At 42.5% G+C, this 18,527-nt stretch overlaps 1 protein-coding gene across 6 annotated transcripts in view; it reads right to left on the reverse strand.

The window, feature by feature from the left end:
• Nucleotides 1-389: 389 nt before the first annotated feature.
• Atp13a4 (ATPase 13A4) overlaps nucleotides 390-18,527 on the reverse strand; it is a 125,116-nt gene continuing 106,978 nt past the window's right edge. For 5 of the 6 annotated variants that reach the window (XM_042259132.2, XM_006974469.4, XM_042259131.2 and 2 more), the window contains 6 exons: nucleotides 17,824-17,896; nucleotides 11,691-11,862; nucleotides 10,837-11,030; nucleotides 9,714-9,802; nucleotides 6,391-6,471; nucleotides 390-934 (listed from right to left, as the gene is read on the reverse strand). In XM_042259132.2, coding sequence (XP_042115066.1) covers nucleotides 734-934; nucleotides 6,391-6,471; nucleotides 9,714-9,802; nucleotides 10,837-11,030; nucleotides 11,691-11,862; nucleotides 17,824-17,896 — 810 coding nt within the window. In that variant the 3' untranslated portion in view covers nucleotides 390-733. The remainder of the gene's footprint in view (nucleotides 935-6,390; nucleotides 6,472-9,713; nucleotides 9,803-10,836; nucleotides 11,031-11,690; nucleotides 11,863-17,823; nucleotides 17,897-18,527) is intronic. The other variant, XR_013043704.1, reaches the window with a different exon arrangement.

Genomic DNA, 18,527 nt, shown 5'->3' on the forward strand with positions numbered 1-18,527 from the left:
CTCTGCTAATGGCCTGAGGGTAGGGGTGGGAAGAGCTGCTGCTCTGGGGGTGAAACAGGGACCCTCCCCATGTCGTCTCCAGTCCCCCCCCCCCCCCGCTCCAGTGAACACAGAGTCCCCGTGTTGCCACGGTAGAGACGTCACTCTGAAGTGCTCACCACCCTGGGGACAGCTGTCCCAGAAAGAGAAAAATCTCTAGTATGAGGAGTCACTGAGATGAAGGAGTGTGTGTCGTTGTAGCAAATATGCAGAGGAAGGCCAACCGGAGAAGGAAGGCTGTGAGTCTGGAACCAGGGAAGGGAGATCAGATGATGCTTCTCTTGCGTTAGTTTTCCCATCAGGTGGCTGTTGGACACTGACCCTTACTATGTTACAGAATGCACGGTGTGTGACCTTTCCTAGATTCGTTTATTTTCAGAAAGAATTATCCTAACATATATTTTCCCTCTGATACCTGCTGGTCTTTTGGCCCATTGTAAACCTTACTCCATTCTCGGTTCAATGGGAGCCACCAGAAGCTCCAGAAGCCAGGAGGAAAGACATCTTCTGGGGACACTGTTCTGCACAGACTCTGTTTAAGCAGATGGACTTTAATGTGTCACCAAGCACTGGTAGTTTATCCCTCCGCCCCCACAAACTCCAACTGATAGTGCGAAGAGTCAAATTGCTTCAACGTCTCTGAAACTGGCCCTTTTTGTCTTCATGTTGACGACTGTTTAGATACCGCCCTCCTTCAAAGTTGTTCCTCGTTGCTCTCAAACACAGGGTTGCTGTAGGACACCCCCTGCATGTCAGAGCAGGAGGTTTGGTTTAGTGGGGGCCAATTTGAGTCATTTGCCAAATTCCTCTGCCATATCCGATACTGGCTTTTTGATTGATAACCAAAACATCTCTTGACGGCTAGCCACAACGCCCGGTTTTCAATAATAGTCTCCTGTAAGATAAAAGATAAACAATTTTGTGATTTAAGTTATCCAATTCCATAGATCACAATCAGATACTCTTTCAGTGTTTGCTTGGATCCAGCTTAACAAAAGCCTGGGACCTAAATAAATCTTAAGAAGTTTTGCAGCTGGATTCTCAAACTTTTCTACTTAAGGAACTCAGTTACAAGAAGGGGTTTTCAAAAACCTGGAAGTTCAGTTGGAAGCAGCCTACCTCCAAGACAGTTCTTGGAAATCTCACATCTAAATTAAATTTAAAATCATTCAAATACTGTATTTCACACCATACTACATCCAACTTCATGCTTATAAAATGACATTTTATAAAAAAAAGTTTTAGCATCTCATAGAACCAAAAGTGTGAGAAGTTGCATGATGTGTCTTTGATACACTTCAGCAAGGTATTGCCAACTGGGAGCACAGGCCAATGAAATTTAAAGAGAGGCCTCAGAATTGGGGTTAGAGAAATATAGGTTTACTTCATAACTGTAAGACTATGGCCAAGTAATTAGTCTGGCACTTGTGACCAACTCCCAGCACTGAAGAAGGAAGTCTATAAGCCTGAGCCGGTTGAGCTAGAAATAATAATCCCTTCCTTGTATGTGCTGTAAGGATTATACAGCTGCCCTTACAATGCGGGGCAGAGCAGGGCAGGGCTATCACCCTTGCCAGCCCCCTGAACTTCTCTTTTAACTAAAGGTTGTGTGCTAAGGCCCTGCCTAACTTGCCTTCACCTTCACTGAAATGCCTTTTTAATATTATAAAAGTGATGCATCCATCACAAAAAAACATTTGGGGCTGGAGAGACAGCTCAGCAGTTAAGAGCACTAGTTGCTAGTAACTCTGGTAGAGGACCAGAGTTCAATTGCCAGCATAACACCGCAGGTCACAGCCTTCTGTAGCTAGAGTTCTAGAGGACCTGAAGTCCTCTTCTATCCTTCTTGGGTATCCCATGCACATGGTGTACAGATGCACATTCAGGCAAAACACAAATACAAAAAAAAAATCTATTACAAACACTTTGAACTGCCATTTCATTCCATGAAGTAGTATTCCATTAAGGAAAACTAGTCATAAGCCAAATCACAGGAGAGGTTCAGGAGTGTGCTCATGAGAATGTGTGTGTGTGTGTGTGTGTGTGTGTGTGTGTGTGTGTGTGTGTGTGTGTTCCATCTTATCATAGTTCATCCAAAAGTTGAGCATCTTAGATATTTTCATAAAAGAAAAGGAGAACAAACTGACAAAATTAGAACTGGTTTTGATGTCCATCCCGGGTATCTTTTGTGCACTGAGTTAATGAGGAACTATGGGAGATGTACTTTTCCTACAATCTGCCCATCTTTGTTATTTTAGTCTTATTGTCCACAGTAAAGATAGGAAGTATAGCTTGCCTGAGTCTTTACCTCTGAACACCGGTAGGCCTCTTGGAAGGAATTAAGACCCAGGGAGCCATCTTCAGCATCTGGCCAACCTGTTAGTCTGCCTGCCCGTAACAGGAGCACTGTAGCTCTCCTTGGAGCTGGGAGAAGGCAGGGGTACTGGTACCAACTCCGAGTTTTTAAAGTGCATTTCTTTGCACTTTCTGGCACACATTCAGAGTCACTTAAAGGAAAGACATCTTGCTGAGCCCATGACAGTCTTTATCTCCTCTCTTAGGTTCATTCACCACATGAGGCAGGAAAACAGCCTCCATCTTTCTCAATCATGATAGTCCTCTATCAAAGACTCAATAATTCTACCCTATCTCTAAGCACCTGCTGATCACAGAGAAAGGGGTTAGTGAACAACTGAATGTCATAGGAAAGGTGTCTCAAGTGTCTAATTTTTCAATATAGAAGTTGCTGGCAGCCCATAGCAAACACACATGTGTGTATCTTCATCTCTCACTCAACATGAGAACCAAAGACGTTGCCTTGCTCTTATGAGTATCAGTGACCCATCCCAACTGCTGGTTATGAACAAGGTCATTGCTGACATTTAATTTAAATGACTCTTACTTAGCCCCAACTAGAATTTTCACTGCAGTGATTGCAGGATTAAATGCAATAAAATGTAGAATTTTAAATGCAATAGCTACTAACCTAAGTTCTTGCCAGCAGAGCTTAATGGCAAGAGAAGGCATGAACGCACAATTAACTTTAGCATATGTCTGCTCACTGCCTGTAGATGGCAAGTCCCGCCCTCTGTTATCTTTCTCCTGGTGAAATACCCTGGGATATGTCACAAGGTCAGTGAACTGTTGTGGAAAGAACAAGTGTATAAAGACATGGTTGAAAGAGCGACAGAAACAAAGTAAGAAGTGGTGAGTGTCACAAGAGATGAAGATGGCTTCTTGCTTACACTGTGTTTTTCTTGTATTTGTTTTTGGATGTGTTTGAGGGGCCTTGTTTCTTTTTTATTTTTGCTTGCTTTGTTTAGGTTTGGACTTCTGAGACTGAATCTCTTTATACAGCCCAGGCTAGCCTCAAACTCTTGATCTTCCTACCTCAGCTTCCCAAGTTCTAGGATTACAGACAGGCAGCCCCACCATGTCCAGATAGGTTTATGACTATTCAACACTTACTCTGTGTTTCTCACTGCTCATATTTCCATCCGTATGTATATAAAGAAAGGTATGGTTACTAGTAACATGTTATAGTAGAGGGAACAAACCCAATGAAATAGAATAATTTGCCCAAAGTCAAGCATCAACGAAGAGCTGGAACCAGGATTCACACCAGAAGGACTGACTGTCTGAGCCTGTGCCCTTTGATGAAAACATACCAACTGGGGAAGAAAGAGAAGCAACTGTCTAAGCCAACCTGTCCGAGCATGGATTCCCTTACCCAGAATGCCTTTCTACTCAGAATAACAAGGAGACAGCCCTAACTAATGAGACAAATGAAAACATCAGCTGATGTGCCATCGGAAAACTTGTTTCCTGGTAGTATATTCATATCTGAAGAAGTAAAACCTCCCCTGTTTTCTGCCTATATACAGATGTTCCACACAACTGGGCTAGAGACCTGAGCAGGAAGCATGAAAAGACACAGTGAAGGTTGATGGTGCCGAGAGGTACAGACCTCTGGTATGTGAGAGTCCTAAAGTGTCCCCCTCAAACCTGGTTCCCAAATCAGTAAAGGTCTTGGCTGGTTAAGCTGCACTTAGCGAGTTTTGTTAATTGCCTAGCAGACCCAGGGGTCAGGCAAGATTCATGAAGAGGTCAGTCCTGCAATTGTGCTGTAGAGGATGGAACAGAATGTCAATATGCAGATATGGAAAAATATGCTCCAAATGGAAAGAGCAATCAGCAAGACATGTATGTGAGAGTATCCTTAAAAACAGCAGTTCTCAACCTGTGGGTTGTGAGCTCCCAAAGTATATCAGATATTCACATTATAATTCATAACAGTAGCAAAATTACAGTTATGAAGTAGCAATAAAATAATTTTATGGTTGGGATCACCACAACATAAGGAACCATATTAAAGTGTCCCAGCATTAGGAAGGTTGAGAAACTCTGCTTTCAATGGTGGGAACCCCCTTTCTGCAGCTCAATCTGAGGACACCCACATGAATCTGGTTGCTTTGGAGAATGTATGGCTTGGCATAGTGCTTTGAGTGTGTGCTGCCAGGACCCATCACAGTAGAATCACTCCGCAACCTGTTGGACGTGCAGGCTCTCACATCTACTGAGCCAGACACAGTAAAGGGGGGGGTTGATAATCTGTGCTTCCCATTTTGCCAAGCCTGCCAGATGAGTGTGGTGCCCGCTCTGTTGTGGCATAACCTGGTTTATCCTCCAGAGAGAGGGTCCAGTGCCCTGATTCGGGGCTCTGTTCTTCCACTGACCACTATGGTGGTCTTTGCTCTGCACAGGGTGGAATGTTCCCAGAGATTCTGTCCTCACAGCACTGGCTGGGAAGTCAGGTTGTAAGGAACCCACAGCCCACTGTAAATACCTCAGTTGCTGGAACACAATAGTTCTACAGTTCAGAGAAAAAAATGGAGACAGATAGAACTCCACATTTCTCTTCTCTACAGATGCCTTCATTAGGTACCACCTTCCAATACCAGGCTTTGAAGAAGGGAGATTATGTCTGATAATCACTGAGAGAAGAGAGAGTGAAACAGTTAGAGATAAAAGTGGGTACCTGCTCTTTTCACTAAGAAAACGGAGCAAATGTGAACTGTAGAAAGAAAGCTGTGAGAGCTCCCTGTGAGGCTAGTTTCCCATCACAGCTGGGAACAATACAAGCTGTTAAATGCAAGAAGCTAGACACAAAAAGGCCCATACCTCTGAAGCAAAATGGAGCACACCTACAATTCCAAACTCAATAGGCAGAGGCAGGAAGACTGGGGATTCTAACCAGCCTGGGTTATATTGTAAGACCCTGTCCTTAAAAATAAACAAACAAGTCGGGTGGTGGTGGCGGCAGTGGCGGCGGCGCACACCTTTAATCCCAGCACCCGGGAGGCAGAGCCAGGCAGATCTCTGTGAGTTCGAGGCCAGCCTGGTCTACAAAGCGAGTTCCAGGACAGGCTCAAAACTACACAGAGAAACCCTGTCTCGAAAAACCAAAAATACATACATACATACATACATACATACATAAAAATAAATAAACAAACAAACAAAATTGTGGGAATGGCTCACTGGTAGAGTGCTTACCTAGCATGTATAAGACTGTGGGTTAGTATTCAGCACAGAAGACAAAACAAAAAATAAAACTATGTACGAAATTATTTTATTTACCTGAAATTTCCCAAATAGAAAAATCCACAGAGACAAAGAGTGTTTTTGTGGTTGTCAAGGAGAGAAATGGAATGGAAATCAATTGCTAATGGGTTGCATGATTTCTTTGGGGGGAAAGAACGGGTTTTGGAACTAAGGTAATGTTGATGATTGAACACTCAGCGACTATACTAAAAACATTGAACTGTTTACCTTAAAATGGTGAGTTTTATAGTGCACAAATCATATCTCAATTTTAAATGTGAATCATTCTGTTTGTGCCTGTACTGGGGAATATGAAGAATGACTAGAACCTCAAGGATCATGACTACATCCTCCCCGCCACACTTCACAGATGAGAAGACCAAATGCTTGCTTCTTCATCAGAGAAAAGCAAACTGCACATTGTCCTATATACACTATACACATGCCATTTATATTCTAGAATTATTTAATCTGTGCGTGTCTGTGTATCAGCGTGTGAATTTGGACAAATACGTGGGGGTATCATGGAGGCCAGAATTGGGTGTCAGTTCACCTGGAGCTTGGATTACAGGTGGTTGTGAGCCGCCTGATGATGTGTGTGCACATTGTCCCACGCCTTTGCCCATGGAGTAAAGGAAGGACCATCACAGTGTTGAGCCTTTGCACATTGAAGTTGTTTCATTCTCAAGCTCCTGAAGAACTGGGCCCCACTCCCACACACACAACACCTAGCCTAGGGGCACTCACCTCCACAGCAAAGGACACAATAAAGTTGGAGCTGATCATGATGAGAATGTAGACTCTCCACAGGACAGGAGTGCAGAGCAGCTGGCAGAAGAGACAAAGGACAGTTAGTCTCAGAACACATGTGCTGGAAAAGTTACCATGTTCACACGGGGCATTTGTGTAAGCTATAAACCACAGTGGAAACACACACACACACACACACACACACACACACACACACAAGTGTAGCTGGGGGGTTAGATAACTTGTGTTCTTTTGGAGGCTCAACAGCTCAGTTCCCAATACCCACATTATCAGGTGGGCTCACAATTACCTATAACCCAAGCTCCAGGTGGACTGACACCCAATTCTGGCCTCCATGACACCCTCATGTATTTGCACAAATTCACACACTTGCACACAGACATGCACAGATTAAATAAATCTAGAATATAAATGGCACATGTATATAGTACATATTGCATACATATGCTTGTACATACACATATACATAAAAACTTTAAGTGTGGAAAACTAATACTTAATTATTTGAGGATTGTGACTGGGTTTTTTCCTTTCTTTTCTTTCTCCCTTAGTATTTCTTTTTTATCTAAAATTTCTACATTTTCTAATTTTGGTCACTTTGCAGTGAAAATAAATAATAGCAAACCCTTTTTATCTGATTGCTTTGTGTTGTTTTGAAGAGGGAATGCAGGAATGTGACTTTATTCCCAGGCATCTCTGAGGATATATGTGTGGACCTCCACTGTGGACAGGGTGGCCTTCTGCCTTCTGGTGAAATGTTTCTCTTCATTCAAGTCCTGCTTTGGAGTACCAGGTCAGGGATGCTCTCTTGAGACTGTGTCTATGGCGTCACAGCCTGTGGTCTTACAAGGGTACTTGCCAAAGGAGCACGTGGAGCTGAAATCAAGCTCTCTCCACACTTCCTCTGCCTTCTTCCAACCCCTCTTCAGGCACAGTTCTTGATATATAAGTGTGAGAATGAACTAATGGATGGATGGATGGATGGATGGATGGATGGATGGATGGATGGATGGATAGGTGGGTGGGTGGGTAGATGGGTGAGTGGGTGGATGGGTGAGTGGATGGGTGGGTGGATGGGTGGATGGGTGGGTGGATGGGTGGGTGGATAGATGGGTAGGTAGATGGATGGAAGGAAGGAAGGAAGGAAGGAAGGAAGGAAGGAAGGAAGGAAGGAAGGAAGGAAGGTTGGATGGATGGATGGATGGATGGATGGATGGATGGATGGATGGATGGATGAGTGGATGGATGGTTGGATGGGTGGGTGGATGGGTGGATGGGTGGGTGGATGGATGGGTAGGTAGATGGATGGAAGGAAGGAAGGATGGAAGAAAGGATGGATGGATGGATGGATGGATGGATGGATGGATGGATGGGTGGTTGGATGGATGGATAAGCAAAGTACACTCTGCTATGTATTACATGTCTTATACAATGCCTCATATGCTGATGGGAGTAAAAGCTGATGCAATCCTATGGAGAACAATGTTCTCAAGATTATTATTTTAAATCCACTTCTAGGAATTTACTCCTGACATATACTTGTACATGACTAAAAAAGATATGTACATGGTTCTTTTACTGCGTCTTTGTAAGGGTAACAACTTAGAAACAGTTACATATTAATTAAAATAGGACTGCACATAAAATTACAATACATATACAATCTATATCATGAAATATGCATATGTATATGTAATAAAATATTATGTTATCACTTAAAACAATGGAGATTTATGTGCTAGCATGACATAATTACCAAAATGCACTGTTACATGAAAGAAATAAGATACAGGACTGTGTATGTGGTTATAGCAGCCATGAAAATATTCCATTCGGCTCTCCTGCTGATGGGAAGATAAATACACACAGCTATGAAAATGTTCCATTCACATCTCCCGCTGATGGGAAGATAAATATTGGCAACCCAAACACTATACTCAAAATCTACCACAACTTCCACTCCAACACTGTACTTCCCATGGCCTACTCAGGGCCAGCAAATGAGGATGGCATGGATTCTCTTGAGACTCTCTCCTGTAAGATGCCAGACATTCCTGATGAACAACCTCAGCTTAATCCTTAAGTCATTACAGTCACACCAAGACTCTTCTCGGGGTCTTCATGTCAGTGTGATGCCTCTCCTTGTCTTCCCTGGCTTCTACCCTTTTTTCCCACAGATATCTTCTACAGTGAATTTCTTGATTAACACATCCCTCTTTGATATCAACATCTCAGAATACTGACAAACAGAATAGTTTGCTACCATTGTGTTAAAATGTGGAAGAATATTCATACACATAAGAAATACATGTACTTCTCTGCATATATAGAAAATAAAGTGTGAATATATGTAAAAAAAAACTGATACCATGCATTGCCTCCAGAAGGAAGCTAGGTTGGAAAGGATATTTTAGAGTATTTACATTTTAAAAACAATTTTAAACCATGTGAATATATTACTCATTTTTTAAAAAATCTAGGTTGTGAAACAACATGCTTCAATTCATAATAAACTTTATAAGTTTGAGGCAAAACCCATTTACAATACATGAATTTTAAAAGATGGAAAGATAACAGATAGTGTTATCATTTTTTCCCTGAATATTCCACATATTTTAAAATAGATCCATGTTTATGAGACAAGAAGGCTTGGTTTTAAACTGGACAGTGCCTCTCTTCAGCATCCTTTGTAGTCCCACTGTCATGGATTCAACACAAGCTCTTGCCAGACCAAAATATTCCCTCCTTTATTATTGCAGAGTGCCAGATTTTCCTAGCTTGAGTAGGTAAGATTATGGTATCTTGTAGGATTTCAAAGTTGTCTTGGTTACATTTTTTTTTCAAATGTAAGAGAGAGCTTCAGATACAGGAACAAGCTTCTTTGAAAGCACCCTTTCAGATATAACTATGAACATACAGAAAAGCATGATTTTTCAAAGTAAGTACAGATTTGAGAATTAACCTAAATGGTTGCAGGCAAAATTTCTTCAAATGGCATTTGAAAGAGAAAATATATAAGTAAAATTTTTACCAGTCTTACAGGGGATTTTGTTTTCAATGAAAAAAAATGGTTCAATATTTTTCGAAGGCTATCTCTACTATCAGAATCAACACTTGATGGAATTTTATTTCCTGATTAGCTTAAGTAAAAATTAGATATAGTTTAGCATTCTTTCAAACTTTGCCAGTTCCAAAGTACATAACCGGTGTCGGAAGTCCATGTCAGTTCCAACAGTGACCTGCTTTCAGAAGCCAGTGACAAAAATACATGACACCATAATTCCGGAGAAGATACTTACGTCCAAACGCCTATGCAACTCTGGAATATCCGCAAATAGAATGAAAAGACATACGCCCATCTGCATAATCAGTACAAGGACAAATATATCTGAGGAAACAAGAACACAGGCTATCATTTTGGGAAGTTGCAGTGTGAAGCACGAGTCTATTGACTGATATATTCTAGGTTAACACTGATTACATTTACTTGACTTCTGCATCCAAATACAGCATAATGAATGAAAGCACTCATGTCTATGCAGTGGGTCTCACCTCCATAATTTCTATGCATGTCCTTGATGGGGGACCTTTTTTATATGTATGTTGTGTTCCAATTAGTGCAGGTGGTAAATATATAGAGAATAGCAATGATAAAATGCCCTTTCAATGAGTGCTTTAAAGACATTCAAGTAGGTGGCTTTAAGACAAGTCATCTGCTTCAAATCCATTTCTGGAAAACCAGGAATGCCATAAATACATGAAATCTTAAATTGTGATTGTATAAAGATAAGCATTCAACTGCTTCTTCATCCCAATGAGGAAAAAGATAAAATACTTTTCCTGGGACAATTTTGTATGAGGACATTGATCCTTCAACTTGTGCTCCTGAATTTTTTAAATTAGAGGGTTAATGCTAACATACAAATACATGTCTCAGAAATGAATTAGGGCACCCACTTCTCCTGAACAACCTCTCTGTCCCAATTTCCTCCAGCCAAGGGTGTCCCCAGTGCTGTATAATGAGCTTCCTCCAGGCTGGACCTACTCCGAGTCTGCCACCACACAATGCCATCCCGGCTGAGGGCTGTGCCCCTTCTTGTGTCCCTAGCATGAATCCGGACAGACACTGACAAGTAAAGATTGGTCTTTGCATCGATCTTCCCAACTTAGACGATCCCAAGAGAAATCACTCAAGACAACTTCCGGTGGAGCGATAGGATGAAAAGAGAAAGCCGCTCTTGGATGGGAAGAGAGAGAGGGGCCGGTAATGAGGCGCCAGAACTTTTGGAGCTCTGGAGTGGAAGTGGGGGGACTCTAGTTGAAATTCAGCTGTGCGATTGGTTCCTGAGTGACCTGAGCATGCGTGTTCTAAAGATCAGTGGTGGTCAAATCATCACAGGGCTGCCAGGCAGTGTGACTCACAGTTTGTATAGGTAGGCTGCCTAAACGGTTTTCCTTTGGAGAATACGAGGGCCACGATGATGCAGTTGATGGTTCCCAAAAACCATATAGTAGTATTCTCAAAACTCGAAAAGGGGCTGTGACTTCTGTTTTTCTCAGGAACATTTGGAGACGTGGTGATGGCTGAGATGCTCTCATTTCTCACTGTGCAGGCACTGTAAAGGAAACCAAAAAAACCACGGAGTCCTCAGAACACATTTGCATCTGCTGGCCGCCGTGGCAAATGGTGTCTGGAGCAAACGTCCCATATTTCATAGTTGTCTCCATTGTGGTTAAAAAAAAAAAAGACACAAAAAATAAAGGAAAAATAAGGGCAGAGAGATGTATACTCTTGTCTGTTTGAATAGGTAAATAGATATACATAGGTAGATTCAACTGTCTACTTGCTCATTAAGCTGTGCATCCATCGTATGTATTAAGGATACAGGGGATGGGGGAGATGAGTAAATTGTGATTCTTCCCTTAGGAGATTTAAGAACTCCTAAGTCATACAGAGGGTGACATATACTTTATCATTGAAAGGGACAATTTTGAAAGGAAAAGATTTTGATCATTTCACCAGACATGGCTTAAGCTGGGCTCCTTAAACTAGGACAAACCAGGAGAGTTATGACCTCCAGCCACCCTCACTATTAAACAACAGTCAATGGTGTGTGATAAAAGCACAGACAATTGTTGGAAATTTTCCCAAAAGTTCCCTTAAAGGAACTGAAACTCTGGGTAGGTGAAGACCCAGTTGGTTCCCTTCATGCAGGGCAGATGAGGTTTGACAGAAATCACACTTCCAGAAGCTGGATTCGGGGACACACCGATACCTGTGCAACTCCATGAGGTACCAAGGCTGCTTCCGCACAAGGACGAAGCCCACGATGTGCATGGCCAAACTGAGAAGGATGTTGATGATAACGGAGAGCAGCAGAGGTGGGGAGATCAGCCTCCCGGCAGGCCTGAAAGGCACTAGCTTGGGGTTGGCACCGTTCAGATTCACTACAAAAGAAATCCAAGGTTTACATGCACGAGGGCAGGAAAATGATGCATTCTTAGCAGTAAGAGTGGTAGGATCGATGCACCTGACAACCCTCAGCCTGAGAAGCCTCTACTTGCAGCAGATGGTGTTTGACCCAGAGACCTATAGCTGATCAGAGCAGAGGATATGAGACTGTGGAGCGCTCGGTCCTAAACGGGACACCTGTATCACAACCCGTTCTCCCCAAACTCTGGGACCTTTGCAAAGACGGGCCCGAAAGAATGTAAGTAAGAGGCCCTCGATGGCAACAGTGTCTCCTGGACACAGAGGGCGGCTGCACGTGTGACCTCACAGCAGCTGGGACAGCATGCACAAGATCTGTGCAAGTGCAAGCCAGACCAAATCCCAGCATGGGAAGGGGAGCTGGGCATAAAGTCCTGCCCCTGGCTAAGGAGCTACTGGCAACTGGGAGTAGTTTTCTTAAGCATGTATCCCCAATTAAGGCATCCACACTCCAATGGAAGGCCACACATACAAGAATATTAGTGCAGCTAAAATCATTGGGATAGGTTTGTTGGTTTGTTTGTTTGTTTGTTTGTTTGTTTGTTTGTTTGTTTGTTTGTTTTGGACACAAAGTTGGGTGGGAAGGAAGGAAAGTGAACTGGGAGGAGTTTGATGAGGGGGTGAATGTGATAAAAATAATAATAATAATAACTGAGGTTGGAGAGGTGGCTCAGCAATTACAAGCACTGGCTGCTCTTCCAAAGGACCTGGGTTCAATTCCCAACACCCACATGGTGGCTCACAATCATCTGTAAATCCACTTCCAGGGGGTCCAATGCCCTTTTCTGGCTTCTGCAGGCACCAGGCACACATATGGTACATAGACATACATGCAGGCAAAACACCCATACATATATAAATAAGAAAATAAATACATAAATGTGGTACAAAATTGTTAGAGAAGTAATAACCTGAAATAAAAGAATGATATAACTTCTCTGGTGCAAATATCTAAAGAAATAGACAACTTCAAGAGCATTATAAACTGGGAGAACAAAGCAGTTAACGGTTCCAAATACAAGTCATGAGGAAGTTTTCAAAAGAGCAGACACAGGACAGTCACAAGATGCCTGGTTTTTTGTTTGTTTGTTTGTTTGTTTTGGGGGGGAGGTTTGGACGATTAAGTTGGCAAAAACTATTAAATGATAAGAAAGAATGATAGCATGCACTCTTTAGTGAATTTTGTAGGAATGTGAATTGAGACAAAGCTTCAGTGCCAACAAAGAAATAAATATGAAAATGGGAAAACATTTCATTTTTGATTTCCACTTTGGGAAATTTATCCTAATCAAAGCAATTAAAATTCCAGAACAATATTCGTCACGACATCAATATCAAGTTTAGTCTGTAACACAATCACGGTGAAGAAATGCTTCCCAGTGTTTAATGGCATCAGGAAAATGGAGAAGGCACACTGAAAGCTCCCATCTCCCCAGAGGAACACTGAAAAATATGCAAAACCATCCAAACCAATCTTTGCCAGAGCTCTGGAAAATACAAAGAAGTCTATATCAGTAAAGCAGAGAATGAATTAAGAAAAAAAGGCCTAACAAAATGGTAAGGATTTTTCAACTCTTTAAAAAAAATGTTTTATGTTCATCCATTCATTCATTATTTTATTATTATTTGTTTGTTTATTGTTTGTGTGCCCACAAGCACACACCCTGATGTGTGTGTGTGTGTGTGTGTGTGTGTGTGTGTGTGTGTGTGTGTGTGAGGTAGGAGATAACTTTAACATCATTTTCTTCTTCCACCATGTGGGTTCCAGGGATGGGTCTCAGGTTATCGGGCTTGGGAGCGAGTGCTCTTACCCACAGAGCCGCCTCACTAAAATTACAGCAGAGTTTTGTCACATGTCTACATGCACCTGCCCCACTCCTTCACCAGCTGGGGATCAGTCTTGAAGACGGTACCCTGCATTTCCTGAGATGCTCTCTGGTCCCTAGTCACAGGAGCTGTACAGCAGACTTTACCCACAGGTTCATGTGCAGATCTGCCGTAATGTATCTGGCAACTACCTGAAGAAATGATTGCAGATTCTCATCTCCAATTCATTTAATATGAGACTCCTAATATGAAATTCATTCAGGGCAAAAATAAAAACAAACTGACATGCAGCACTTGAAAATACTATAAGGTAACATCTCAAGATGGTCTCTACAAAAGATAAGGGATGTAATAGGCCTAATATAACCACTGAAAGCTGAAGAACCTTGGAGAAATCGGAGCATTCAGCGGCATCTGTGTATGCTTTGGGATACTAAAGCTAGACACATGCCTGATGCTCGGTTCATGCTTACAGACACAAAGCTCACAGCCCTGCATGGTCTCTAGACTCGGTGTGGGTCTGTCAAGTGCTGAGTACACATGACAGCAAGATTCAACCTGCAAAAGCTGAGGAAGCTGGTTTGCTCATTTATTTTTTAACTGCTAGAGTTCAAAGATGCCTCTGTCAAAACATGAGCTAAAGAAACAGAGATGTTAGTGGCCTCTGATCACAGTGATATGACTTTGCAAATACAATTTTGGAAAGTCAGTAATAAATGGATGACTAGCAAAACAAAACTATCAAACCTAGAAAAGGAGCTTAATCTTATACCCAGTTACTATATACACAATAATGCTCAGAACAAAATAAGCTAAAGGACATCAAAGAATCCCACACATTAGATTTTATATGTAAATACTTTCTAATAGCTGTTGTATATATTCTTTAAAATTAAATGAAGGGGCTGGAGAGATGGCTCAGTGGTTAAGAACACTGGTTGGTCTTCCAGAGGACCCAAGTTCAATACCCAGCAACCACATGGTGGCTCCAGAGGATCAGATGCCCTCTTCTGGCATCTGAAGGCACTGCATACACATTATGCACAGATGTTAATGTAGCAACACCCATACATATAAGATAAAAACACATGAAAACATTGTTATTTTAAAAAGGACTAATTGAAACCATGAACAAAAATTTAAGGAAAACAGTAGTTAAATGAAATGAGACCGTCAACAAAACTATAGAAATTATTAAAAGAAGCCAAAAGGAATAATGTCACAGGAAATATGATAAATGATGTTAAAAGAATCATTAAGGAAGTAGGAAGCTAGTTCAGTGTGTAAGAGCACTTGCTGCTAAAATAAGATGACCTGGGTTCAAATCCTTAACACTCCTATGAGTAGGCGAACATGGCTTGCACATGCCTGGTACAGCCCACCCAACAAAAGAGGTGAGAGAGGTAGGGAGGGAATCGGGATGTACTTGGCTGGAGACAGACCTAATTGGGACTGTCTTAGTCTCTGTTTACTGCTGTGAAAAGACACTATGACCACAGCAGCTCTTATAAAGAAAAGCATTTAACTGGGGCTTTCTTACAATTTCAGAGGGCTAGTCCATTATCATCATGGCGGGCAGTATGGCAGCATGCAGGCAGACATGGTATTAGAGAGGTGGCTAAGAGTTCTACATCCTGGTCCAAAAGGAGCAGCAAGAGAAAGACACTGGGCCTCGCTGGGGCTTTTGAAAACCCAAAGCCCACCCCCAGTGACACACTTGCTGTAAGAGGGCCACGCCTCCTAATCCCTCTCAAGTAGTGTCACTTTCTGATGACCAAGTATTCAAATATACAAGCCTATGGGGTCCATTCCTATTCAATCCACTACAGGGATGTCATATGTATTAGGCATACAGGGTAAAAAAAGAAAAAGAAAAAAGCCAGAATGACTACAGGCCTTTCATTTGAACGACTAGGAAGATAACAATGCTATCTCATGGACTGCCCAAAGGCCTGGAGCACTAAGTAGCACAAACATGCTACTCAGTAGGTTCACACAGTTCACATAATTAGGTCTGGCAGAATTAAGAGGTTGGCTTGAGCATGTTATGTGTGGGCTCCATTAAATATGCAAAGCTGGATGCTTCCTTCCAAAGCTCCAGATAATCATCTCATCTATAGCTACAAACTGGGTATTCATCACACACAGATGACTTTAAAGTCATGTGACTAGTGGATACCCTTTAGAGTAAGGGTACAAAGTGTGGACAAGATGCTCTGAGGACAGGGTTTAAGGAGATTTAAAAAAAAAAAGGAAAGAGATGGAAGCTGTGTAGCCATGACAAGCAGCATGTGAAGACGCCGGTAAGCCACGCACCACGTGGCAAGGTATAGATTTATGGAAATGGATTAATTTAAGCTATAAGAACAGTTAGCAAGAAGCCTGCCATGGCCATACGGTTTGTAAGCCATATAAGTCTCTGTGTTTACTTGGTTGGGTCTGAGCGGCTGTGGGACTGGCGGGTGACAGAGATTTGTCCTGACTGTGGGCCAGGCAGGAAAACTCTAGCTACACTGTGCCACTTAAGTGGCAGATGAATTCAGTTGAGTGTGGTATCACTAAAGTGAAAAGAAACCTTTTGAGGAAAGAACACTGTGGTATTGAGAGTCCGGTGCATGAAACGCAGTGGCTCTCACTGTGGACAGCAGAAAGGCAAGAGGAACCTCGCAGCACCAAGCAGGGGGTAGCAGCTGAAGTGGAGTTAGCAGTTATCTCCACCTGAGCATGTTCTTTTATATGTCTGAACACGTTTTTAGAGTGAAGTGTCACGGGAACCGTTAAAATCGTGGGAGAAAAGGCAGAGAAGCAGAGCCACAGCACATGTCAAAGGGTTATCGAAAGCTCTGGACTTTTGTAGCGAGTTAGGCATGGGCACCCTCCCAGACACTGGTGCCTGGGGTGCCTCCTAAGAGGGTATCGCTGTTGAACTTGAAGACAAAAGTGGACAGTGTAATTGAAATGTTATGCTCCCATGAAACCCTGCACACAGACGTTCAAAGCACTTTTATGCTTAAACTGTAAAAACGTGAAAGCACCAAGATGCCCTTCAGTAGGTAAATGGAGAAATAAACTATGTCACAGGGACCACAGAATGCCATTCAGTCTGCAGCAGAGGTGAATGTCAAGCTATGTAAAGTGTGTGGAAACGTCGAGTGTACAGCATTACTGTATGAAAGAGGCTGAGCTTGAAGGCCTACTGACTGTGTAATTCCAACTGCTGAAGTTTCTGGAAAGGTGAAGAGACAGTGAAAAGACTACAGTGGCTGTCAGAAGCTATTGGGAGGGAGAACAAATGGAGCATGAAACATTTGAGGGTAAACATTCTGTCTGATGGTGGAATGACAGACATCTGTCACCTGACATATTCCAAACTCATAGAGTTCAAGACTAAGAGTAAAGTCCAATGTAACTATGAACTTGGCGGGAACCATAATGTATCGATGAGTGGAGGACAATTGCAGCTAATGTGCCTCTCTTGGGGCAGGGGTGAGATTGACAACAGGGGTGAGGTTGAAGTGAGGGGCAGCAGTGTACACTCAGGGGAAAGGTACAAACTTGTGTCCTCTTTGCTGCAAACCTAAAATAGCTTGAAAATGCATTCATAAATTGAAATTTTCCCTACATAGGAGACAATCCACATACTCATTAGAAAGGTGGGAAGCAGAAGTCCTACAATGGCAGAATTGCCCTTAAGTGCCACTTTCCATGCTGAGCAGCCTCAATTTGGAGGTCAGAAAGAGCAAAGCCATTCAGCTCCACAAGTGGGACACATTTCAACTCCACCTGCACCTAAAAGCAAGCTGAAGTCAGTTTCCACCCATTTCCTGTTTCCTAGGAGCTTTCCCGTTCTAATTGATTGGTGCCCATTTACAGAAACGCTCTATTTTGTGGGAAAGGTGAAAATTTGGTTTTTCCCTTTGTTAGCATTTTCTTTTCATAGAATTGAGCACTTTGTGGCCCCACCCAGTGTCTCTGAAATTAAGCCATACATCCCTGCTCCTTCTGCTGCCTTCATGACAGACAAATCTTCCCGGGGTTGAGGGAAGGAAGCGGGGGAAGAGCCTCCAGGAAGAAAGGTGTAAAGCTCTTACTTGTTACACCAATAAGAGTTGTGATGGCCAGATCCTGGAATAGAAACTGGTAATTTGAAAGGCTGTTTGTCTCCTGGAAACAAAAAGGAAAGCAGATTTAAAAAAAAAAAAAAAAAGACACGCTTATGGATAAGATTTAGCAAGAGTTGCGTTAAGTGTCTCCCTGCAACTTTAATTTTTCAAGCAGCTTATTTGGGACATGGCATGGTCTTAAGACCTGTTTGGGTTAGTGAGCAGTGGTGGTTGGGAGAGGGGCGTTCCCCCATTCTGTGAAAACCTCTCACTCCAGGAGAGTCTTCTATGTGTGCTTCCCAGGTGGGGTCCCCTGCATCAGGGCTAGCCAGTGTTTTGGGGAACACCTGCTAGATCCATCTCTTCCCTTTTCTGCTGACTAGCAGAAAAATGTGGGTTTGGTCCGGCACCATAAACCATGCATCCCCCTCCAGTAGTCATGTGTACCAGCTGTTTGGTGGCCTTACACAATTTTTACTAATGGGAAGTTAGAGTGACTGAATTCACAAGGTGTATCTTGGGTGTTGTTAGGAGAGAGTTACATGCTTTCAATAAACTGTCTTTCTATTCTTGCAAAAGAGTGTTCAAGGCCCCTTCTTCAAGGATGTTGCTCCCCTGCTCTCACACATGAGTGGAAAGAAGATCATAGTATGCCATTTGAATTATACTTTTGAGGATAATAAACTATTCCA

Source organism: Peromyscus maniculatus, chromosome 12 (assembly GCF_049852395.1).
Source record: "Peromyscus maniculatus bairdii isolate BWxNUB_F1_BW_parent chromosome 12, HU_Pman_BW_mat_3.1, whole genome shotgun sequence".
NCBI lineage: Eukaryota > Metazoa > Chordata > Mammalia > Rodentia > Cricetidae > Peromyscus > Peromyscus maniculatus.